The sequence below is a fragment of the Chenopodium quinoa genome, unplaced genomic scaffold (assembly GCF_001683475.1).
Source record: "Chenopodium quinoa cultivar QQ74 unplaced genomic scaffold, ASM168347v1, whole genome shotgun sequence".
Taxonomy (NCBI): domain Eukaryota; kingdom Viridiplantae; phylum Streptophyta; class Magnoliopsida; order Caryophyllales; family Amaranthaceae; genus Chenopodium; species Chenopodium quinoa.
Genome location: NW_018744693.1, coordinates 1,760,970 through 1,787,257, shown reverse-complemented (window position 1 = coordinate 1,787,257; position 26,288 = coordinate 1,760,970). Strand labels below are relative to the sequence as shown.

At 36.8% G+C, this 26,288-nt stretch overlaps 2 protein-coding genes, 1 long non-coding RNA gene and 1 pseudogene across 20 annotated transcripts; all 4 read right to left on the bottom strand.

The window, feature by feature from the left end:
• Positions 1–241: 241 nt before the first annotated feature.
• LOC110702520 (molybdenum cofactor sulfurase-like) lies at positions 242–2,310 on the bottom strand. The gene has a single exon (XM_021880239.1). It carries the CDS (start codon positions 2,052–2,054, stop codon positions 375–377), a length of 1,680 nt encoding a protein of 559 aa, XP_021735931.1. The 5' UTR covers positions 2,055–2,310; the 3' UTR covers positions 242–374.
• Positions 2,311–5,037: 2,727 nt separating this feature from the next.
• On the bottom strand, positions 5,038–6,047 carry LOC110702298 (uncharacterized mitochondrial protein AtMg00810-like). The gene is made up of 3 exons (XM_021880001.1): positions 5,887–6,047; positions 5,657–5,743; positions 5,038–5,506 (listed from the first exon to the last, which is right to left on the bottom strand). The coding sequence occupies exons 1-3, from the start codon at positions 6,045–6,047 to the stop codon at positions 5,038–5,040; spliced, it is 717 nt and encodes a 238-aa protein (XP_021735693.1).
• An 8,424-nt stretch (positions 6,048–14,471) lies between these two features.
• Positions 14,472–15,871, bottom strand: LOC110702517 (annotated as a pseudogene).
• A 1,312-nt stretch (positions 15,872–17,183) lies between these two features.
• LOC110702518 lies at positions 17,184–24,569 on the bottom strand. Of its 18 annotated transcripts, none has more exons than XR_002507488.1 (11): positions 23,959–24,567; positions 23,476–23,744; positions 22,065–22,168; positions 21,825–21,911; positions 21,005–21,088; positions 20,659–20,763; positions 20,352–20,465; positions 19,607–19,785; positions 18,107–18,160; positions 17,636–18,026; positions 17,184–17,470 (listed from the first exon to the last, which is right to left on the bottom strand). It is a non-coding gene; the product is annotated as an uncharacterized LOC110702518 (long non-coding RNA). The 18 variants fall into 18 exon arrangements; XR_002507489.1 differs by having other exon boundaries at positions 18,112–18,160; XR_002507481.1 differs by having other exon boundaries at positions 17,636–17,774; positions 17,846–19,785; positions 23,959–24,569.
• Between the last annotated feature and the right edge of the window lie 1,719 nt (positions 24,570–26,288).

Sequence of the window (26,288 nt, the reverse complement as noted above, 5' to 3'; positions counted from 1 at the left end):
CAAAATCCTACATGACTATATTTTTACTTAAATACAAACCGTCAAAGTGAAACACATAAATAGTGTAAAAGTCAAAGTGTTACATGACTATATTTTTACTTAAATACAAACCGTCAAAGTGAAACACATAAATAGTGTAAAAGTCAAAGTGTTACAAGTCTTGCAATTATTAAAAAAAAAATGAAGGATTAAGTTAGTTTTATCCACACATTTCAAAAGATAAACGTATTGAAACCCAAAATTCAAGTGGTCATACAGACATAAACACACCAAAAAATATCTAATATCTAAATGATGAGTAACAATGTTCGTTGATATAACTTTGAAAGCTCATAATTACAAAATACAAGTTGTAATTTCATAATTAAATTCATTTAAACTTCAATAGATTTCTGATTAAGTGCTGTATATCTCCACCTCTCTTTCTCAACATAATCAGCATCCAAAAACTTAGAAACAAATTTCCACAAACTATACACATCTTCAAAATTGGATAAGAAACTAATATTAACTGTTACAACTGATATACCACTTTCACAACTCTCCTTTTTCTTCCCTTTGAATTTTTTCCTAATGCTTTCTTTAGTCCCCTTCATCAAAACACTTTCCTTCTCAACTTCATACCTCTCAGAGAACCATACATGCTTCAATAATCCACAACCAAGCGAAATATCATTCCTATCCGCGAGTTTTTGGACTAACATTGGCTCAACTCTTTCGCCTTTCCAATCAAACATGTTAAAGGCCAAGGAAGAGCCTCTGTCGAATTTTACTCTAGGACCGTAAACTTGTACAAGTTGTACCCCTCTTTCGGAATGTGGATGATAAAGAGCTGATAATGCATTAATCAACCAATTAATCAAACATCTTATTCTACTACCAATTACAACTAGGCCTAACATGTCTGCTTGGTCTAGTCCCTTACACTCAACTTCACACTCTTCGTGATCTTGTTCATCTTTTGTATGTGTTATGCTCACAACTCCAGGGGAAGATGTAAAACTCGAAACATCCAGTGTCGGAGAGATCGATTTCTTTACTAGTAGGCAGGCAAACCCTGAGGGATCTTCACCAAAGACTTTATAAAATGTGCAAATAATAAAATCAGGTTGAAATAAGGACAACCCTAAAGTGTCCATTTCCTTAGGATTAAGGGCACTTGCATCAAGTAATACATGCCACCCATTTTCCCTTGCTAAACTCATCCATTGATAAGAATATCTTGCTCCACTTACTCTTGATTGAACAGGAAAAACAAACAAACCTTTGTTCATTTTCTTGTTCTTATTATTCTTCTTAACATTACCTACCACAATTTCTTCTAATTTGTTGCAATGAATCTTTAACTTAGGCCACTTAAACTCGGCTTGTGAAGCTCGAGCTCCCCTGCCTTTTGAGGTCTTAATCATAGCTTCTACACCTTCATTTTCATGATCATATACTGTAATAAGATTCTTATTAGATTGGAAAGGGTATGATTCAGCTAAAACCCCGAAAGCGGATGTTTGATTAGCAGTAAAAAACAAGGAGTAATCATCCTCAGTAACATTCAAATACCTCATAATTCTTTCCTTGATCTTACTCTCAATCATTGATGACATTACCACTCCATTAGCCTTATGCAAAATATCAAAACTTGTTATTTTCGCGGTATAAGAGGAAGAAGAGGCAACAAACTCACCTTGTTGTTGTTGTTGTAAGGAAGAGAAGAGGGCATGACCACTATAATCAAGACAAACTTGAGATGAAAGGAATAAATGGCGGTACTCGTTGGCGCGGATTTCATCGGCTTCAACGGTGGTTAAGTACTGAGGGAATGACCTTGTGAAACTCCGGAATGATTCCGGTAAAGTAGGGATTGAATCAGGGTTAGTGAAGTGTGTATTTGGGTAAAGAGATGATGTAGTTGCAGTTGCAAAGTCATAATGAAAAGTTGAAGAATCAACGTTTGCTGAGTTTTGATGATCAAAAGAATTTGGAAAACTATTAACAGGATTTAAGCAACAATAACATTTGCATAAATTTGATCTTAGTTTTACATTTGAAGATTTCATGCTTTACTATTATTGTTATTATTTTGATTTTCCTCTGTTTTTGTTATTTTTTTTTGCTCTTCTTTGTTCTTATAACCAATCATTTTATGTTTTTTCTTATCAATTAATATAATATCTATTTTGTCCTTTATTTTTAGAGCTTTTGTGTAACGTTGATTAAGTCAATATGGTTGCTTTTTGACTTTTGGAATTAATTGCTTAGTGGAGCTGAGAGCAATGTTTTGAACCTTGACTTGATGAATTGACTTGCATGATTGTTCTACGAAAATGCAAAGTATGTATCTTTCACACGTCAGTTCAGCTCACAAATTTTAAATTCTTTCACACTTAATACACGTAAACGCGACCTTAATTCTACGTACTTTAAGAGAAATTTTAACTTCCAAATCACAGTGTTAAAATACTATCTGAACGATGTTTTTTTTTTTTTTTACTTAAATTTGAATTTAAAGTGAAAAGTTTTCCTATCTCATGGGATGACTACTTAGCTTAAACTAGGTAATTGAGTACGAGTCCTTACATTTACAAAACCCGAGAGTTAAATTTGAAGTAGTGTATTCCTTGGTTGTTTGGGAAAATTGAACTCGTACTTTGTAGTGAATTGAATAGTTTAAGTGGCTGATACCATGCTGATGAAACTCAAGCATCATCATAATTACATTTGAGAACTTGTGATGAACGTTATACCTTAGTCAAATCCAAACATTAATTATATGTCGTACCTAGAGATTTTATAATTTTTGATAAGAAAAATGATGAAAGTTTAAGGGTTTAAGTGGGCTGTAATATTATTTTAGAGATAATGGCAGACAATAATTGATTGTAATCCTAGTGAGCAAGCAATTGTAACAACTAGTAACCGGCAATTTCATTGTAATATTTAATTGATTGGCAAGGTTTTGGGTAGTGTCACGATTCTCATTTACATCACTATTTTGTGCAACTCTATATAATTTCGATGTAAAAAAGTATAGGTTGAACAAATACAAGTTAAATAGGAGCTAAATTAGCTTAAATTTGACAATATAAAATGGCCTGACAAGGTCAAATTATCGTTGACGATAGCTATTAAAATTTCTCTATGATAATCTAAGGGAACTATATACTTCATAGTTTCAAAAAGGGTATTATACATATAGTTTAAAAATTTTACATTAAAATGTTGCATAAGTTTAAAAATTTTAAAAATTTTGTACTACGAGTATTTTTTACATATTAACTTTGACTTTATTTAATATTATTATCTAGTATGTAAAACTTCACTACTCTGCACTAGATTAGTCTATACAAAAACAAATATATTTCTATAATATCAAATTTTTAAATTTTTAATAATAAAAATAAATTATTTAATTCTTTTGAAAAAAATTAAAGACACTAATGGTCGGTACAATTTAAACTAATAAATAAATTAAAACATACTCCGATCCCAATCGACTTGAAAGGTGGAAACAAAGGTTAGTTGCTTAATACAAATGTCTCTCTCCAAAGTCTTCGTAAGTCTTCCTTTGTCCTCTCACTTTATATCTTAAACACTTCCATGAATGAAATTTTAGTAAAGACACGTATATATGCCGTCCAGCATACATATATTCTTCTTTCAAGTGAAAAAAATAAAAAAAAATTGGATACTTCTGTCTAATAATGTCGTTATTCTAGTTGCATTATTATTACTTGCATGTAATACATACGGAGTATGAAGTTTCCTCTTCCCTAAATTAGTCTACACAACTAATTTTAGGTGAGTTGAATATTTATTTGTCTTTATTTTGACATTTCATATATAAATTGACATTGGTGCTCTAGTCTCATTGTCTCTAATCACAAGGATGAGTGCCCAAATCAAACTAAGGAGTGTCAAAATCATTTTTTCATGACCAAGCTACATAGTACTCGTATTGGGTCATTTGCCATCTTGTTCTCTACTTATCTATCATGATCTCATTGATACCTTATACATTTATTCAAATCATGTTAACATCAATAACATGTGCTTGGACGATGAAAAATTCATATATTTTCTTACTATTAAACGAATTACACCACTATATTAACTTAATATATAATACTTTTATCTATCTCAATGCTAGTTAAGAATGAAATAGTATTATCATGAAAATATTCACCACCTTTTAGAGAGGGCTATATGTAATTGAGATGGCATATACATCATCATTTTATTTTATACGAAGTATGTATTAGAAAGTAGAAACAAATCAAACAATGGTGTTAAATCCATTTGTTCCCTTTTGTTTGTCCGATTAGGATAGTGTAGAATTGTGTAAATCTCCTTGAGAGATGTATTCTCATTGCTTCAATATAAATAGCCAATGTACAAGCATAATTACAAGCATTATTAAGAGTATACTCTCTACATAATTACACAAGCAATAGTTATAGAATATGAAGTGGTTCATATTCTATCACACCCCCGCACTTGAAGCGTGAGGTGGCCGAACACTAAGATTGGAACGAAAGTCCGCCAAGAGCTGCCGAAGAAGACCTTTGGTGAAGATGTCCGCATATTGATAAGAAGAGGGCACGTGAAGTACCCGTACATGACCCATGGCAATCTTTTCCCTTACAAAGTGGATGTCCAACTCAACATGTTTTGTTCGATGATGTTGAACCGGGTTGCTAGACAAGTAAACGGCGAAAATGTTATCACAATATACCAAAGTAGCTCAGCGAATGGGGCAATGCAATTCCAGCAGTAAGTTGCGGAGCCAACAAGTTTCGGCAACCACATTTACCACGGCTCTATACTCGACTTCGGCGCTTGATCTAGACAAGGTAGTTTGCCGCTCAGCAGACCACGAGATGAGATTGTCGCCCAAGAAAACGCAATACCCCGATGTAGAGCGTCGGGTGTCGGGGCAACCCCCCCAATCGGCGTCCGTATAGGACACAAGAGCAATTGGAGGGGAGCGATAGAGGTGCAGCTTGTGGTCTAGGGTCTCCTGTATGTTCCTGATGATGCGTTTTAACGCATTAAAGTCGGCGGCTCCTCTGGGTCGTGTATGAACAAGCAAATCTGTTGGACCGAGTACGCGATATCCGGTCTTGTGAAAGTCAAATATTGAAGGGCGCCAGCTAAACTCCTATAGAGGGAGGGGTCTGCCACGGGTTTGCCATCAAGAGCCCCTAATTTTGCCTTGGAGTCAACCGGGGTGGCCACGGGTTTACAACCTTCCATCTTGGCACGAGAAATAATTTCTTGAGAATATTTATGTTGGCATAGGAACATGCTGCCAGGGGTCTTTGTGACCAAAATACCCAAGAAATACCGAAAGCTACCAAGATCGGACATGGCAAATTCGGCCTGAAGAAGCCCAATAATTTCTGATTTGAGAGCCTCGGTAGATGCAGTCAAGACAATGTCGTCAACATAGAGCAATAAGTATGCCGAGTGGCGACCTCGGTGCAAAATGAAAAGAGAGTTATCACTCTTGCTACACACAAACCCAAGTCTTAGAAGATAATTGGCAACCCGTTAATACAACGCCCGTGGTGCTTGCTTAAGCCCATATAAAGACTTACAGAGCCGACAAACATGAGTAGGTGCCCCCGGGTTGACAAAACCGGGGGGTTGGTGCATATACACAGTTTCCTTAAGATCACCGTGCAAGAAGGCATTTTTACGTCCAATTGATGTATCAGCCAATCCTTCTCCAAAGCAATACTCAAAACTGTATGGATGGTAGGCGGTTTAACAAATGGACTGAAAGTCTCATCACAGTCAACCCCCACCTGTTGGTACTTGCCATTTACAACAAGTCTAGCTTTGTGTCGCTCCAAGTCACCATTTTTCCTGTACTAATGTTTGAACAACCACATACAACGAATAATATTCACACCAGAAGGCCTTGGAACAAGATCCCAAATATGTTGTTTAGTAAGAGCATCAAACTCCTCTTTCATGGCCGCATTCCAATTCAGGTCTAACATGGCAAGTCTAGGACTCTTGGGAAGAGGACTAATAGATTGAGTCATGAGATTAAAGGGGACTTTAGGTTTAAAAATGCCATATTGGGCTTGGGTTTCCATGGGGTGTGTGGGCACCAATGGACAAGGCGGGCTAGAGGAGGGTATTGGTGTGGCTTGTATGGGAATTGGGCTAGGATCGAATGATCAAAATTGCATCATAGGGGATGTAGATGAGGATGGAGGAGAAGATGGGCCAGTAGGGGTAGCCCACGTGTGGGCCGTGGCAGATTGAACTGGCCCACGGTCCATGCGTGGACTATTATGCCCACTACTAGCTGTGGTGGAAATAGGAGAGGTAGGGTGGGCTATAGGTGTGTGGGCCGGAGTGGCTGCTGGTTGGGTCGTGTGCATTGGGCCTTGAAGGAGTAGATTGTTGAGAGAACAATCATCTAAAATATCATAGTCCATTTCCCTAAATTTGGCTAAGATCATAGCATAGATAGCCTCGATGGTTGGATGGGTAGCCTAAGAAGACACAAGGGGTGGATCGAGGTTCCAACTTGCTTGTGCTTTGCCGTAGAAGAGAGGTTCGGGTAGCCAAGACACCCAAAAGTACGAAGATGGTCGTAGGAAGGGGACCTACGATATAAGACTTCAGTGGGGGTTTTGTTACCAAAAGTAGTGGTCGGAAGTATGTTGGTGAGATAGACGACCATTTGAACGGCATAGACCCAAAAGGAAGGTGGTAAAGAGGCATGGAAGAGCATAGTACGTGCCTTGTTGTTGATAGTACGGAGAATTCTCTCGGCCTTACCGTTTTAAGAAGAGATATGAGGGCATGAGAATCGAAAAGAAATTCCATTATCATCACAAAATTTGTGAAAAGGACCATTGTCAAATTCACGACCGTTATCACTTTGAAAAGTTTTCACATGTTTTTCAAATTGAGTGGAAATGTATGCTCTAAATTGAAGAAAAATAGAGTAGACTTGAGACTTATATTTTAGTGGAAAAACCCAAAGAAAATGAGAAAAATCATCAAGAAACACCAAATAATACTTATGTCCCAATTTACTAGTAATAGGGGAAGTCCATAAATCCGCATGAATTATATCAAAAGGGGAAAAAGAAATACTCATAGAAGAGTTAAAAGGAAGCCTAGTGTGCTTTCCCAAAGGACAAGAATAGCAAAATGGGGTATTTTTCCCTTTATTACAATTGATCAAACTGTTTGTTCTAAAAGAATTAAAAACTTGTGCTCCAGGATGTCCAAGTCTACTATGTCAAGTTGAAGGAGAGATAGCGGTGAGAGCTAGATGATGAAGATCATTTGCAGCAGAAAATGAAGAAAAAGGATAGAGATCCCCCACACTATTGCACCGAGCTAGAACCGTCCCCAAATGAAGATCCTTCATAGAAAAACCAAAAGGGTCAAACTTAACAGAAACAGAGTTGTCACAAATAAATTTCCTAACAGAAACTAAGTTCTTAATGATGTTAGAACAAAGAGGACGTTTTTCAGTTGGAAGAAGAGGCCGGGTAGAGGTGTGGAAGTATGTCCGTAGCCATGAATTAAAATGCGTTTGCCATCACCAACCAAAATAAACTTAGGAGTGCTCAAACTAAACAGTTTAAGGAAGTTTCCAGCATTATTAGTGAGGTGAGATGTGGCGCTCGTATCCATGTACCACCCGTCATTAGGTGACGAAAGACTCATAGAGCTATAGGCTTGACCCAACTCGGTCGGAGTCATAAGGAGGGCCGTACCCTTGTTGCTGGACTAGAGCAAAATAAGCTTGTGCCTGTTGGTTTGGGCGAGGGCCCAAAATGGATTGTTGGGGTTGTTGAAAATAGCCTGCTGGGTTGGTAGGAAAAGGGCATGGAGGAGAGGCCTACCCTCCTGAAATCGGACCAGCCCAATGCTGCTGGGCTTGCTGAGGCTGCTGGTTGGGCCAGCGTTGGGCAGGCTGCTGACCGTGGCCCAGTTGCGGTTGGTGGCTGCTGTTGTTGTTGGTCTGCTTTCCACGACCAGCACCACAACCCTTGCCTCCGCGCTGGCCACCGCGGCCACGGCTGCGATTACTGTTGCTGCTGCCACGACCCCCAGCCCCACGTGGCTGATTAGACGTCGGTTGCGGCGATAGAGAGGAGTCGCCGGTGGTTCCTTGCGCTACTAAGGCTTGATGACCATGTTCTTTTTGTTTCGTTTTTCTTGTTTCCTTCAGTAAAAATTGGGATCGGGCTTTATTGAAATTCGGAAGAGGGTCAGACTATTGTATGATAGCAGCGACCGTATCATATTCCCCTTTCAGCAAACATGTGATCATTTGCAACACCATTTTGCTCTCAGAAACAGGATTCCCCACGTTACTTAACTAATCCGCAAGGAGTTTAATTTGCTTAGTGTACTCTGACATGTTAGCAAAATTTTCCAGGCGAGTGTTATTGAACTGCTCCTCAAGATAAACGGCTCGGGTATGTTTATTGTCATGAAAAAGTTCCTCCAATCGGTTCCAAAGTTCGAGGGCAGTTGCACCGGGCTTCATGATAGTATGGACAAGGTCTTTAGAGATAATACCGTAGATCCATTGCTTAATAATGACATCTAAACGCTTCCAAATCGCAGAGTCAATATCAATTGGCCGAGTAACATCCGCATCTATGTGGTCCAAGACATTGAACGCACAAGCATGAATTTGGAATAATTCCACCTGATGCGGATCAAGGATCTTGGTCTAGATTTATTTTGTTTAGGATTTATTTTTCCTTATTTTATCCTGTTAGTAGTTGGTTTAATATTATTAGAGTTTGTTAGGATTTAATATTATCTTTTTAGTTATCGTTATCCTATTGGACATGGGATTGTATACCTATAAATATTTGTTTTCATTAATGAGAATTTATGTGTTTTTGAGTTTAAGGAAATTAATTGTGAGGTTGATTCGTGTGAGCTAATTTCAAAACGTTGCTTTTCTTCTTGTTTTAGTCGAAAAGATCAAACTTTATTGAATTAGGTTTACCCTAATTGCTAGTATCCCTTTCCGTGGTTTAATCCACATCACCACCCATGTTGCATATTGTCCTTCTTCCTGATCGAGAGTGATAGGCATCAAATTTTCGATTTGGATATAGCAAAGGCTGGGTGAAAGGGAGGGGTAGAGGGAGGAGGAGGGGGTAGTGGAGGAGGTGTATCGTCATCTGCCATTGGAGAGGCTGACGGTTTAGATAGCAGAAGGAGGCTACGGTTGATGAAAGGTCCTAGGACCTAGGGTTGCGGAATTTAGAAAGAAATTTTCCAATTGGCTGTGATACCATGTAGAATTGTGTAAATCTCCTTAAGAGATGTATTCTCATTGCTTCAATATAAATAGCCAATGTACAAGCATAATTAAGAGTATACTCTCTACATAATTACACAAACAATAATTACAGAATATGAAGTGGTTCATATTCTATCAGATTAAACTAAATGTAGTGAATGTGAAAGTAATTAAATATACGGCTTCCCATAATCATGGTAATAAGAGCATCAACACTCGTGGTATAATTTTATACCACAATGTATATATTCATCCAAAATCTGATAATTTTTACTACAATAGTGGTATAAAAGTATACCATGGAAGGGTATATACCATCTCATGGTAAACATTTGCTTTGATCCCCATGTAACATGAACCAACCAAGTCACGCCATGTAGGTTGGTTATCATGTATCTTTTATATATTTTTTTTCAATTGCATTTTAAGAAAAAATTATAAAGTAAATAATTATGAAAAAATTACCATGTTCATAATTTTTCAAGACCTACACATTGACACCCATATTGATATACTAGCTTTTATAGATTTTTTGGAATTCGCTTTTTTACTACCTTAATTGCTTATATTATTTAATTAACTTTACAAACATTAATTATTTATTTCCAATAATAAAATAAAATATAATTATAATTAAATTAATTGTATAATTAATACTTATAGGAGCTTTTTTATACCATGGGTGGGGTGAATTTTGGAGAAATTATATTGTATTGTGGTATACATGATGTGGAGGAGTGAGAAAGTGGTAGAGAGAGAAGGATGATATAAATTTTTATACCATGAGTGATGATGGTCTAATTGTGTAGGACATATTATTAATTCAAATAAACAACTTAAGAAAATTACATCTTATTTAATGGATGAAATAAATAGAATAAATACTCCCTCCGTCCCTTATTAAATAATTAGTATTGTTTGTATATATGTATATGACACTTTTTATTTATTGTATTGCATTTGGGATAATTGTGAGTTTTTGTATTTTTTTCCTTTAACTATTTCCGATTGATGTACATATTAGCAATTATCTCTTTAAAAATGCTGATTAAGATTTTAGGATTTAGGTTTTAGGGATTTAGGGCGTAGAGTTTCAAATTTAGGGATCACCACTAAGATTCAAGGAAAATATTAGATATAGCTTAAATTATTATATTATTTAGCTTTTATTTCTTATTTCTATCTTTTCATTAAAACATATTCTCAAAATATTGTCTTTTAAAAGTGATTTTTAAATTATTTTTTATGTTCCTATTTCATGTAATTTGTTAATTTTCGTTTTCATGTAAATTTTAAATTGAACTTGTCAAGGTTAATTTTTTGGATGCAATTTAGTGTTACAATAAATCAAAAATAATTTTTTTTAAAAAAAACTTACAATTATGTTGATGATTATGATGATCATCGGCTCTGTGTTGGAGCAGTTGAATGGAATATTGAAATTTAGCGTAACAAATGGTGCATGTAAATTTAAGGTGATCATGCTTCGATTTGTTGTGAGCTTTGAAAGATTTGAGAGTTGGAAAGTTCTTTTGACACAAAACGCAGAGTGACATGAGTCTCTAATGGAAGCTTAAAGAAAGAAAATAGAGGAAGAAGAAGAAGAGAGAGTGAGAGCGAGAACGAGAGCGAGAAGAAAAGGAGAGGGAAAGTGAAGGAATAAATTGAGAGGAAAATAGAGGAGAGGGGGGATTACAGCAAGTTCGATCGTTACTTTTAGGATGCGCCGTAGGCCGCTGTGGGTGAAGGTGGAGATAAGGATGGGACGGCGGACACCCGCATTAATCTCTGAGATAAACAATTATTTAATGGCAATCTCGTAAATATATCAACAACTTTTGCGGAATAATTAAAGAACAAACACCAGGATCAATTCAAAATTTCTATAAAAATTAGAGAGATGTGATACCATGTTAAACTTAAGAACAATTAGAGAAAGTGGTTTAGCATTTCGTATTGATATTAACCACATACATATACAGAATACAAAACAAGACCTAGCCTAAAACTCCTAACAAGATAAACTTGACAAATATGCAATATTAACATAATGAAGCAAACCGACTCTAATAATTGCTCTTCGGATGATGGTTATTCTTAATACGAACTATGTACAATATCCCTTCATAACCAGACCCAACCACGACTGATCCAACAGAACCCCCCCACCACCGCGCCTCACCAGCCAACCTCGCTGCTTGGTCCAGCAGACCCCCCCACCCAATCCCCAAACCTGACCACCTTTAAATCCCAAAATTCCTTTTGCCTTCGCTTTCTCCACCCCAGCTGACCTCCTCACCTAACCCTAGCAATCCACCTGAATTCATCCCCTTATGAAAACCACCTGGTGGTAGCCACCACCCAAAAGTTGGCATCCTTGGGAATAGCTGCCCCCACATCTATCCTTAACCTTTTTCTTAGACCTAGCAAATGGGTTATTTGGGTCGGTTTATTTCGGGTCAGCTAACATTTGGGTGGGTATGGGTCGGGTTTTGTGTTAACTTCGGGTCAGATATCGGGTCGAGTCCGGATCGGGTCAATTTTTGGGTCGGGTATGTTTGGGTCAGGTCAATTTTGGGTCAAGTATATTCGATTCATATTTGGGTCAGGTCAAAACTAGTTGGGTTACGTTCGAGTTGTTTCATTTGTGGATCAAGCTAAAATAAATAATTTTATAGAGTGTATTCAGTTTATGAGCTTAGCTATGGTTGAAAATGAAGAATTTTAGTTATTTTTTGGCACAAGACATTTTTTGTTCAATTATAAGGTAATTTTAGTTCGGGGGGTATTAGGTCTGTTTGGGTCTTTATCGGGTATGTTCGGGCCATTTTTGGGTATCGGGTCTATTCGGGTCAAACACTTTGGGTGAATTTCAGGTTGGGTCAACTTTGGGTCGGGACAGTTCGGGTGTCGGGTCAAGATCGGGTCAACATCATTTTCGAGTCAGGTATGGGTCGTGTCATTTTCGGGGCAATGTTTTTGGGTCAATTTCAGGTCATGGGTCGGGTCATTCGGGTTGGGTCAACGGGTCTGGGTCAGGATTGCCAGGTCTACTTTCTCCCACCCCATCTCCTCCCCCCGTCTTGAACTCGCCTTTCTTCGACACCGCGCGACGAAATTTTTGACATTGCCCAGTCTGAATTGGGTGAGGGAGGTTTGAACTCTTTTTAATTCGGGTTCGAGCTTTCAGGTAAGGTCTGAATCAGGTGAGGTTAGTTTCTGCCTTTCTAGGCGTTTAAAAAAAAAGGAAAGTACCTTAAAAAGGAAAGTGATGCAAATAAAAAAAAGTACCTTAAAAAGGAAATTGATGCAAATAAAAAAAAAAAAAAAAAAAAAAACAACAAAACGCATAAGAAAAAGTATATGCAAATTGTTTACCCTTAAAAACCATATGCAAATTAACTCATCCCTTATATATACAGTTACCTCACCCCTAAATAAATTGCTCATTCCTAAATAATTCACTCTCCCCCTTAAAAAATCAAATACAAATTATAGGCTACCTTAAATGACTTTGAATGATAGGCTACCCTTTCATCAAAAAACCATAACCATTTCTCAAGGAAAAACATTTTCACAGTGAGTTACACTTACACTTTATAATATAATTAGACTTTACAAGATGAAAATCAAATTACACTTTAAAGTATCCATTAATAACGATTGTTAAAAACTCTAAAAACTAAACTAATTGCAAAAACCTTATTACTAGTGCTAAAAAGTTAAACTCATCGCAAAGCATTATCCTTCTTACCAATTGATTGCATTAATGAAAACATAACTATCTAAAATTAGGTAAATTTATTCTCGTAAAAAAAAATATAAGGCAAATTTATTGACTTGAATTTTTTTCATGTAAATTTTTCTAGAGAACGCTGGTCTAAGGGCCTGTTCACTTCAGCTTAATTTCAGTTCAGTTCAATTCAATTTTGCTCCAATCAGTTCATCTCCAATCAGTTTATTTTAGTTCAGTTAGCTCCAATCAGTTCAGTTCAACTCCTAATTTCCTTCTCTCATAAAATATTCATTTCAGCTTTATTTAGTTCAGTTCAGCTCCAATCAGTTCAGTTCAGTTCAGTTCAACTCCAATCATTTCAGTTCAGTTCATCTCAGTATATAAGAACAAGCCCTAAATAGGTAGTGATAGAACATATTACCACATAAATGGGTATTATTACAAAACTGAATAACAAAGGGCTACATCACCCTTGTTAAGACCTTAGTTCGCCTTATTTTTACTTTTACTTATTTCAGAAAAAATTAGTTCAGATCAGATCAGATCAGAAAAAATAAGTTCAATTCAGATCATCATTTTATGTGCAGTTTTTTTATCGCTAAATATCTTTAATTTCGTAATGAAAAAAAATTATGAAAATTAAATATTAATAAAATACACATTATTACGAATCTAACAAGAACCCACTTGATATATTTTTTCCGCATAAATTATCCTATATTTAAGGTCAAAGTTTGGTCAAATTTGACACACAGATCAGACCAGAGTAGACCAGATCATATCACACTAGATCAGATTAGCACAAATAAGGTGAACCACACAAGTCCTAACAAGCTAATTACCCTAGTAAACTGATAATAGCCGGCACCATTAAAGCATTCTCTAAACTTTGTGTTTTTTCATCAGAAAATTTTTTCTCCTCCAGTGGTACCTAATACTTTCATGAAAGCCTAGGAGATCGAATGGCTAATATATGTGGTGTGTTGCCTTTATATATGATAAACACACGTCTATATGGTAGCGTCATCCCCATTTAAAGGAGACTCAATCCACCCTTTACTTTGGAACCCAAATCTTTATACCCCATTCACGATCTTCTCTAAAACCTGCAACAAGCAATTCGGTTAACCAAATAATCACTTTTAGTCATGCAGAACAGCAACATGAGCTACAATATCTTTTGACTAACAATATAAACTGTGTATGTGTTATACACAATTTATTTTTTATTATTTCTATCTCCTACAAACAAATAAATATAGCCCACTAACTATACTTTATATTATAAAATTCGCTTTTTGGTCCCCTTACAATTGTTCTTTAATATTATGTAACACCTAGTGTTATGCTACGATTAATACAAAACAAAGGGAGTTATAATTTTCTTACCCCTAAATATCATACACAATTGTGTCACCTATAAATAAATTTGCATTGATGGTTAATAGGTTCTTCCTTATTCAAAACTTATAGGTCATCCTCTCATATAAGGGGGAAAAATAAAGTACTCCGTAACAACTTTTGGGTAATAGACCATCCTTTCATAAAAAAATACAATAATTCTTTAAGAAAAAGTATTTTCTTCCTTAAAAAAAAATAAAAAAAAAATATTTTCACTATGTATCACACTTGTACTTTGCAAAGTTATAATTGGATTACACTTGAACTTTGCAAAGTTAGATTACACTTGAACTTTGCAAAGTTATAATTAGATTACACTTGTACTTTGCAAAGTTATAATTAGATTATCCCGGCCACGCGCTAATCACCCTTCTTGGCAGCCACTTCTGCTTACACAAGTAAAAACATGGACTAATTTTGAGTAAAAGGACTTCAATTGGTATGTCAAATGTAATTGGAGGAAATGTGAACAGTGTACAAACCTCACAAGAATGCAAATTTCCAAATGATTTAGGAGCAACTAATGATGGTGTGTTGAGATAGAAGCAGTATTTCCTTGTTTTCTTGGGAGGTAATTGAGAGAAAGGGATTATTATATGCCTGATGAAGCTTGTCTTTCTCTTATGCCAGCTTGTTGAAGTTATGGGAAGTCTCAGTAAATTTTGTCTCTATTTCCTTAAAACTCTTCTTCTTAAGCCAAGCAGGGATTATTATATGCCTGATCAAGCACGGTTGTCAGGTTTGAGACAAGCTTGCCAGCCTTCCGAGCTATTTCTGCTTCAAGATCGGACACTGTTTTCACATCTCCAATATTCTGCAAATGCTCCCCAATAATCCCAGGTGAATCATAATCATCAGCACGAGCAACCCAGGCATACAGCCCAAACTTTTCAGTATCCTTTGGTTGCCAATGCTGTTTTCCATGCTGATTTAGTTCATATTCTTTCTCAAATACCAATGCATTGTTCAAACCAAGCCAATCTTTGTTGAATTCCACTACAGCAGTACCGGAATGGCCTCTAAAGTTCCACAAGGGATGGACTCTCTTGGGATTGAACCCTCTAGCTCTCAACTCATCCCTCAGCTTTGAACCACTTTCCCCCACAAACCGGCCCTCTCTGTACCAAGTAGGAATGTTAACCACTACTCCTGTCCAAGGCCATACAAACTTGTCATCATGGTCACAATCAACCACATGAGCATCACCATTAGCCTGTTTCAACGAGCTAGCTTGATTTCGCACTTCATCTTCCAAAAATCAAGCTAGCCCAAGATGATTGCCTTCTCCCTTGGCTCCTTTTTTTTTTTGAGCTAGCATTTCCAATTCCCGAAGCATGCTGAAGTAATTCTTTGTACAGAAAATCCCGCTTCCTTTTCCCCAGGCAATATGGCCAAGTATACTTTTCTTCTGAGACTTTGAGCTTGGAACTTCCTTACTTAAGATCTTCAAAAGTTTTGTCTCCATACTCTTCAATTTTAGATTCACTAATGTCAGTATCCTCCTCTTCAGAGCAGTGAGACATGATTTTCTCACCTCTTCGTGATCAAAGCACAAACTCAACAAGCCTGTAAATAAGATACAATGTGGGGCATATTTCAGAACTTGGAAACACCAAAAACAGGGGTACTCACTACATTAACAGCCTCTAATTCAAACAAAAACCACCCAATTGAAGCAAAAAGAAGACATTTCTCATTTCCTATTTATTGTAAAACAACCCTCCCCACCCCCACCCTTTACCTTCTATTTAACCATGGTTCACCAAAAAACAAAATGTTAAGAATGCAGACAAATCCACTACAAACCAGAAAACCCTTAACAAAAACCTCGACATTTAGAGTCGAATATCGTTTTGATTCTTTCGCATACACAACATATCAGAAAGCCCATAACCAAAACCTCATCATATAGCGTCTTATATTGTATCGAAACCTATTCAGCATATCACCTTTGTACATATAGTCAGTAGACAACAACCAAGCAAATATTATTCAAAAATTTTCCCTCTAGTTCCCTTCGACGCCTTAGACTGCTCGATTTCTGCCAAATCTTCTCCTACTAACCATACTTGCTTTCAACAAAATATCACCCCCTTCGTCCCTTAATAAGTAAAACAGAATTCAACCCCTTTAGCCCATTACACAAGAGCTTTAAACCATGTCAATTGGCTAGCTAATTGCTTAAGAAGTTGTATTTGCTATATCACGAAAAATATAAAGAAAAAAATTAAATCAATCTAATATGCTCCTGAATAAGCTAAAAGTAACTACCTTCTGATTGTAGCCTTTTGCTGAAAGGGTCAGATTATTGCAGCTTCAGTTGTCAGGGATTTTTTAAGTTTTTCATATTCAGCCTTTTTTATGGTAGTAACCTGAGTATGAAATGAAAAGCATAGGTTATACAGTAATATGTTACAATTTCACTAAATTTATCATGTAAGATCAGTGTGGTAATTACCTGGATACCCTTGTGACAAAGCGCGGAGACAATTGAATAATAAACCTTTGAAAGCCGACCCCTAAACAGAACTTGAGAAGTTCCCACTGGGATACTACAAAGCTGCTACAGCTAAGCTACTACCATCTACACTTTCACTTTGAGCTTAGGGAGCCTTTCCAAGTAGATTTCGCCATTTCTAGTGAAACGCTCCCCCTGAGATAACAGTGATCATAAGATAAGTACTTAGCTATATACGCATTGGTTTTATATAACAGAAGATAAAAGAATCATAAGTAAACTTGCCTGATTCAAAAGTCCTAAGCTCACTACATTGATCCCTTTTTCCTCTGCCTCAAGTATGGCTTCTTCGATCAACTTGTTGATAGCCTCTCACTGCCATTGTAAACAGAGAAGATGAGGGTACCTGAGCCTTTTGTAGACCATCAGAAGCTTCTAGAATAATTTTCCGCTCCATACAAATGTCAGTTGACTGCAACCGTCTCTCGAAATGTAGTGATGCTTAGCCAATTTCACCAAGAACAAGGTAACAGCTAGAAGCCTAGACCAACGGAAAATAAGATATGTGAAAGCCCTGTAGAAAAAATTACATTAGCCCATGTTTTTATCCCACCGCAAGCACCATAGACAAGCATCAATTAGATAAAAACATGTATAACTAATAGTCTAACACAAATAATAAAAAAGAAATAAATAAAAAAAGGCAAAGATGAAAAATTAAATACCAACTTTAATAAACCTGATAGTACGAAAAGGTTGTTTGAATTGACATTGTTCTGAGAGTTATCGAAAGAGCACTCATGGTTCTCCTCGAGAAGCACCAAAAGGGCATTTGAATTGAGTGTCATTGAAGCTCTTATCTCGTAATCTCATCACTTCTGCAATTAAACAAAATTCATCAAAAACCTGCAAAATCTACAAACCCCATAACCATAATTCAATTCTGAACCTTTCTGCTTCTCCAATGATTCGGCAAATAGCCAAATAGTTTGCAGAGTCGCCTAAAGGGTGATAGGCTTCTTCAATCAAACAAGCAAACAGTATACAGTTAAATAACCAAACCTGCCCAGCCATTTGCTCAGAATCAGAATTTGCAAAGTCGCCTAAATTCTCCCAATTCTTCACCAAACCTTGTAGTTAATTAAATCACAATAAATAAAAATTCAGCAATAAATAACTCAAAATTCAGCCCCAAAATTACACAATCAACCTTACAACGAAGCGTTCTTCACTTTGACGTAATCGTTGAAAGGGAAAAGAGAGCCTGGTCGACCGCGAAATAAAATCACAATCAGCAATCAGCAGTCATCGAATTAGACAATTAACTACAAACATCATGAACTTCAAGAGCAATATCAATAACAATGAAGCACACCAATCCTTGGCTAAAATACACCAAAATCATGTTCTAGCCACGATTAAGGACGACCCAATGAAGATTTTGGACACAGTTTTGGATACTATATGACTCAATGATCTAAAAAAAACAATAAGATACATGACTAAACCTGGTAATAATTCTCTAGAAAACTCAAAATCACAGAAACCAAACAAACAAACCAAATATGTCATTCTTCTATTGGTACTGAGGCTAAGCTCCACCTCTTATCATGCTTCTATTGGTACGGACCAAATACATTTCTCTCTCTCTCTCTTAATTTTATTTTATTTTATTTTTTTTTGGGGGGGGGGGGGGGATGGGAGGGATACCTTCCAATCTATGAGATGAATAGAAAAAGCAAATAATTTTTTCATCTTTAATACACAATGTCCAGCTTCTCCTACATCATTTATCCTCCTCCAACTGTCTACTGTAGTTTCATATGAAGTTTATAGTTCACTTTCAGCTTCCACAAAGATACAAAAACCTAAGTTTGTTGAATGTAGTGTATTACACACGACAAATTCTAGACATTATACTTTATTCACTTTTCATGTGTATACCCCTATCACTTTTTGATATATTCTATGTTTTTATACGTAATTATTCTATCTAGAACAAATTTAAGAGCATTTGCTTTCCTAGACCATTGTCAAAATACATGGTTTCCCTTACACATAATATGTCTGTTATTTCCTTAATATTTATTTTATTTTCAACAAGTATAGTAACTGGTAGGAAATAAGTTATAGAGTAAACCACTATAAAGATCCAACTTACTGCATCAAACTTAAAATATAAGTGTCTAAATAGCTTCATACAATATTAAATCTAAGAACAAAGTAGAAATAAATTATAGTCATCAATCAATCAATCAATCAATCAAAGCCTTAATCCCAAAAGTGGGGTCGGCTAACATGAACCAAATTTGATTATTCCGTGTAGTCATTAACATAGATCTTTCTCCTCCATCCCTTACGATCCAAAGCTTCATCCTCATGTAAATCCATGCACTTCATATCCTTCCTAACTCCTTCCAACCAAGTCATTTTTGGTCTCCCTGGGAATAACCTCATTTATGATTCTATCTCTTTAAGTGTTTCCACACATCCACCTTAACATGCGCATTTCCGTAACCTCCATCTTTTTAATAAGCTCTTTCTTAGAAGCCCAACAATCAATAAATCTCCTATTTTGTTTTGTTCCTCAATGACCATCAAGTCTCCAACACCCATATTAAAAGGGACATCCCCAAATATAAAGGTAACAGTTACGGAATAAAATAACATTATGAGATCAAACAATATTTTAAAAAATCAAGGATTGTACCTCGCCATGATTAAGGCCCATGCCATTGTGCATAAAATTTATATCAGGCTGAACTAAAGAGTAATTCGGGACATCATTACCAAGCAACTCTGAGACCATGAACCCATACCCATTGTGACCATCTGGATTCTCATCAGCATTTTGTGGATTTTGAAAGCTCTCCATGCTTGAGATGCCAGCTTCAGTGATGTTCATTAATGGAACAAAAGCAATCTCATCAACACATAAACTACAGCAACACATTGTTTGAAATTAAGAAGCATGATCAAATTTGATTACTATAGCTACCCATAAACTACAGCAACAAATTATTTGAAATTATCATGATTTGTCATACTTAGGCCAAATGTAGGCAGGCTATGTCCCTTGTTAGCCCAAGAAAAGGTTAATTAATTTGAACATAGGCAGTATTTTCCTCAACCAACAGGCACAATCCAGTCAACTCTTTAGACTACAAATGGGTAAGAGAAAAACATGTAGGAGCCATCAATAAAAATCATAAAATCGAAAAGTGTATATTTTAAAACCATGTATGATGGGCCTCTTAAACATCCTAGACTATGCATGTGAAAGGAAGTGCTCAATGCAAATATCACCTTATCATGCAGAGATTTAGTTGTCACCTCAAGGCTTAATTCAATTCTCTGATTTACAAAGGCACATAACCAAACAAACTAAACAATCTACAACGACTACAGTAGTACATATGTCTAATACTTCAATCCATGGAAGAGTTTTACTTCACCTTACAGTATCTATTATGATTTATAGTCTCCTCCTTGACTCGACCGAGTTGAGCTTGAACTCACTCACAAAGCTCCATCTTCTTCTTCTCAATCTCCTCTTTTGCCCTGAAATTCTACAAAGCAGAGCAAAATTAAGGTGTATGATCATTCTCATAACAAACTACAAACCTATCAAATTCAGTGGTTAAAACCTAGCAAATAATTTGGTTAAGCAAATAGGGTATATAATTGTATGATATGATTCACGCTCTTTCTTTTCTAGTCATGGAGAATTATCTTATACCCATTCTTTGCATCAGCATTCACCTTTTGAAGTAGCTATAGCAATATCCCTGAGCCGCATCCCATTGCTACATGAAAGCCCCGTAGAAATAATTACACTTACCCATGATTTAATCCCACCGCATGCACCTACACAGACACCAGAATCATAGCTTAGTATCTTCTGCATAAGGCGAAAGGCCCTGAGAGCATAGTAGCATATACATGATACATATACAGCAAACCAACAAGTATTTGCCAGTATAATCTTTAGAATTACAAAGTCCAAAATTCAAATCATACAATTACAAAGAAATTGGAAAGTGATAAACACACGATTACTAATATTAATAATATATAAGAATATACGATAAAAATAGAAATTTCTGACCTCGACTTTCAAGGGCCAGCATGAGCCACTGAGTAACGATCAATAAGCGCTAACAATAGAGCTCCCACCAAAAAAAATCTAAACCTACAAAATTACCAACAATATAGAATTTTTAAGGATCAAACCATGCAATGAGAGTTGGCATTGCACATCATTCATCAAAAAACAACTATTGTCAAAGGCTCAAAGAATAACCAAAGAGCTTCCATTAAAATAACTATCAAGTATCAGCTTATACCTCAGCTACCCAAATTAGCCTTTTAAAACTTTTCAAGCAAGCATTGCACAACATTCATCCAAAATCTGTTGGTCATACCCTCAAAGCACTTCCTCTCAACAATGGTAGACAATTAGACATCAAATAAACTACCATCAAACGGACAGAGTTTCACTTGCAATTCAGGGCTGCATTTCTGGCAATAATATAATTTCAGAAGCTCAAGAAAGTTGATCGAACAACTTTAAAAGTCAAAAGGCAAGAAAAGGAGAAATCGAAGGAGCTTCAATTGAAGTTAAAGGCAACAACACTAAATTAGCTACAGTAACAACTAGTTCAAACAAACAAGATTAACGTTTGAAAAGGAAATATGAGTTTAGAAACCAATAACTTCCTTTACTCCTCCAAAGTTAGTGACTATAGAATTATTTATTCACCTATTAATTCAAAGGATCAAAGCATCACAGGAGAAACAGCTAAATTCGAACATTAAGTCATTAAGTAGTCAAATTCACACAATAAATTAAACTACATAGTGCCTCATAAAATAGCTATCAATCAATGCATATAAAAACTGCAGTTAAGATGTCAAAAGGGTTTTACTTGAAGGTGCGTTTGCTGTCAGCATCCTCTGGAGGTTCTTCTACAACATAGCACAAAAGCTACTCCACCTCAGCTCTGTCCCATAAGCTGGAGGAATTTTACAAATCAAAAAGATTTTTAAAAACAGAAACACATAGGATATCTGCAACTTGACCAGGGAACAAATTTGAACAATTATGACAAAGGTAGATGGAAACAATAAAGGAAATGACAAACATCACTTTGAAATGAATCACTTACAAGTTAATCAAGCGGCTGTTCAAAGCTTTGCATTCTTGGATTATTTCTTCTTCATCCAATAGCTCTTCCAAAGTGAAGTTGTCCTTGTCTAATATTGCATCAACCTAGACAAAGATAAAGATCAAGCGTCAACAACAGAAGCAGTGAGTAAATCAGATTGAATACTAAGTTATTTGGGCAACTATAATAAATATTCATTCCAAGTTATTACTGACCCAAAACCATTATTGATTACCAAGGAACCAGCGTATAAAGTATATCTCTTAACAATATAAAAGAATGCCACTCATGGAAGTCTCGATGCAAAGACTTTACTTATTCCTGAGGTTCACATTGCATTTTAATTTCAATCTTTAAGGTTATAAGCAACTCTTTAAAGATGTGACAGAATTCAACAGGAAAGTTAATCGATATTTATCCAAGCAAAAGTGTAGAAAAAGAATTTTAAAGCCCTATACCCAAAAAAAATAATCCAGATCATAGAAAAGGGAGAAGAATTAAAACCCTCTTGCTTCCATTAAAGAATTCAATCCGGGTTGTTTAGAGATGATAGAAATTTGTGACCCACTTGCCAATACAGCACATCATACTGGCACAATTACGGTTCAAATTGCAACCAATTTACATATGAATTAGCAGCATAAACATTGATTAATACAAAACAAAATAGCATTATTAAATATGAATACAATATCGCCTATGCCACAAATAAGCATCAATCCATAACATCACATCAAAACACATTTTGACTTAAATTGCAATCCAATTACATAAAATCAACACCATAAACTTACAATACTAATCAGATATGATGTCTACTTGTAATAATAACAGTAGACTTCGTAATTATAAGTTCGGTTGCAGTCAAATGCATATAAATCAACACCATAAAGTTACAATATAAATCAGATACTATGATATAGTAGAAATTCTCACCATTTAGGACCATTCTTTTTTAGCTTTAATTTATGTTTGGGCCTAATTATTCATAGGCAAAAACCATAACCACTAATATAATTGAAACCCATCAATTTAGGTTCTAACATACCGAATTGAAAACCACAATAGTAGTTGCATAAATCAATCGGTTGAAGTAAAATAGCGATCCAATTCGATCAAATAAACAAGCAAAGATAAAATTCAGAAATCAAACCAATCATTAAAATAGGAACAAAATGCATAAAATCAGAGTAAAATTATAATAGAGTCCTTTAAGAATACTTAAAATATGATAAAGACTTGCAGGATATAGATTATAGTAAAACAATAATCCAATACTATCAAATAAACAAGCAAAGATAAAATTCAGATATCAAACCGATCAATAAAAAAAGAATCAAAATGCTGAAAATCAAAGCAAAAAAATCATAAGGTTACAGGATATAGATTAAAGAAATTTGATATCACCCACTTAATTCAAAGACGAATCCTTTCATTACATCAAAGAGCCCCCTTTTGAACAGAATTTCTTGTTTAATTGGTGATAAAGCAGATATAACCCAAAAAATAGAAGTAACCAGAAGGTATTACACTCGTATTCTGTAATTGATTTTATGTAATTTGATAGTTGACCTGCGTCTCAAAAAAAGAAGTTAACCTCAGAAGCTTTATCAATGGAAGAGTGAAAACCCAGAAGGCCCTTCAATGGAAAATTTCTCCTTTCTATCTTCCCTTACGGCCCTACAAAAAGTCAAACCCAAATTACAAAAATTCTCTTTGGTGACACTATAATTTTTACATTTCTCAGTGGTGAATTGCAAAAAATCTTAATATCTTTGGTAAACCTTAACTATGGATTACCAAAGAGAATATGTATTTTAATATAAATTCACTAACTATGGTCAATATCTTGTATTTTTTAATAATTAATTATAAAAAAAAAAAAAACACAAACCTTTTCTCTACTCAGACACCGGCTCATACCACCCAGACCACCAATCCACCACCAACCCAAAACTCCAAATGCCAAAACCACCGTCGGTGACCACCTTCTCTCTCCTCTGACCGAACATTCTCCTCCTACCGCCAGTGACCCCCTCCTCTTTCTCCTCCCATCGCCGGTGTTCCCTTCCTTACCGGCGAAAAACGCCCCTTCAACAATCGAACAAAAGAAACCCTAAAATCGAGCAAAAATAACCCTCAAAGGGAAATCAAACCCTAAAACCGAGCAAAATTGCACCCTAAAGCTTTGAAAATTTGAGGAATTAATCTGATTTCATTTAAGGAAAAGAGATTGAGAATTTGAGGATTGTCGAGGGGGATATCGGGGTTGGGGAGTTGGTTTCGGCCATTGTGACTATAACAGTGCATTATAGAATACCCGAGCTTCTGTATATCTTCGACAATTGAAATAACTATAAGAAAGTTATCCTACACACTCTGAGAATAAATTGTACATATTGTGAAGCAAAATGAAACAAAAGGTAAAGAACTTGACTACTTAGCATTTGTGTTTAACAGTAAGAGAAGAATTTAAAGAACATAATCTCTTCCTTAACTATACTATAAAGAGGTCATCTTAGACTATTTAGCTGAATTTGCAACAGATTTGAATCTCACTATCTCAAAATTCTAAGTTCCAGCAAAAACATTAGTAATTTAGTAGCTGTTTGGGTCCAATTTAGTCCAATTGGGCCTAGGCATTAAATGATCCAATTAAAAGCCCAAGGTCAAGGTTCAACTCTCCAATTGTGCTAAAGTCAAAGGTCAGCCCTCAAAGCAAGCCAATTGGGCTAAGGCTCAACCTCTCCATGTATGAAGAGGTATAAAAGCCATCAATATTCATACATTCTCATTCATTCATAGATTCGTATATTCTCATATATTCAAGCAAAGCCTCAAGCAACTAATTCTCTTGCATAGTGTTCTCTTTCTACACATTGTACTGACTTTAGCATCGGAGGGGCCTTCCTCGGCAACACCCCCGAGGCTAGTTTACGTGTGTTTACTGTGCAGGAAACCTTCGGCCCAACATAACTTGGACCGAATCCAGTCTTCTCCGTTTCAGCGGACCTTCGACAAGGTCCCATTGTTTTCACCCGAAACAATTTGGCGCCGTCTGTGGGGAGGACTTTCAAAAATCTTTAGGCCAAATTTCTAACCAAGATCATCTTGCAACTATCTTAGTAGCAATGGCTAAGAACCGCAAGAGCAAAAGCCTCCGTCAAGGAGCGGGCGAAAAGCCTAAAACCCCTACACCATCACCCTCGCCGGACCGGAACTCTCCCAAGGGTGCCGGCTCGGGGGGAGGATCATACAAGGAGGATTCCCTTTCTCCCGTAATTCATGACTCTCATTATAGGCCGAGTCACTCTCGGTCTAGCAGGGGTGAGTCCGATCATAGGACACATTCAGTGCCCCAAAGCCAACCATCGGCTACGCGCCCTCATTCCCATACTCGGCCGAGGACCCCTTTGACGGGGCCCAGCTCAGAAGAGGTGCCAAGAGCGCTGGCAGTGCTCATGGAGGCGATGAGGGCACAAAATATGCCACCACCTCGTGATCGAACTCCTCCGCATACCCGGCATCAGCGGAGGAAGTTAGACCATGATGGTGGGAAGCTTCCTTCCTTCCGGGAACTGGAAGAGTGGGAAGAGGATTCCTGGAAAAACGAAAAAGAGAGGAAAAAGAACCCTCAATTTTTAAAAGGATCCTCATCCTCAAGACCAGAAGCGCATAAGAGCAGCAGCTCAGCTTCTCGGCCAGAATCTACTCACTGAGAACCTGAGACTGTTCGCCGAAGCGTCCTTGACCGACTCGGCGGCAAGGAACCGAGCGTGCGCAGTCGCCTCTCGTTCCCTGCAGCCGAGGCCCAGACTTCCCAGCCAGGGACGAAAACCACTCCTACCTCTCTAAGAGGGCGGAGCGCGGTCCCTTTGGCCAGGAACAAGGGCAAGGCCGTTATGCTACCCGCCAGTTCACCATTCGAGCAATGGATACTGGAAGAGCGCGTACCCACGGTTAAAATACCGTCGCACATCACATATGACGGGACCTCGGATCCGAAGGATCACGTGGCTTCGTATGAGACTCATATGCATCTTTGCCCCAGATCCGAAGCGACTTGGTGCAAATATTTCCCAACCACTCTCAAGGGGGTCGCGCAAGCGTGGATCTCCAAGGGAGTAAGGCAAGGCTCCATAACAGGGTGGGATGATCTGTCCTCCAAGTTCAGGAGCAAGTTTTCCACGGCAAACCGCCGAGAGAAGACTACTGCAGAGCTCA

What these genes read in the sequence shown, in the direction of transcription:
- LOC110702520 (XM_021880239.1), bottom strand. Translation starts at nt 2,054, where the DNA reads ATGAAATCTTCAAATGTAAAACTAAGATCAAATTTATGCAAATGTTAT.
- LOC110702298 (XM_021880001.1), bottom strand. Translation starts at nt 6,047, where the DNA reads ATGACTCAATCTATTAGTCCTCTTCCCAAGAGTCCTAGACTTGCCATG. An exon ending in AATATTATTCGTTGTATGTG is followed by an intron (nt 5,744 to 5,886) that starts GTTGTTCAAACA and finishes CCATCCATACAG; the next exon opens with TTTTGAGTATTGCTTTGGAG. An exon ending in GGTGATCTTAAGGAAACTGT is followed by an intron (nt 5,507 to 5,656) that starts GTATATGCACCA and finishes GTTTGTGTGTAG; the next exon opens with CAAGAGTGATAACTCTCTTT.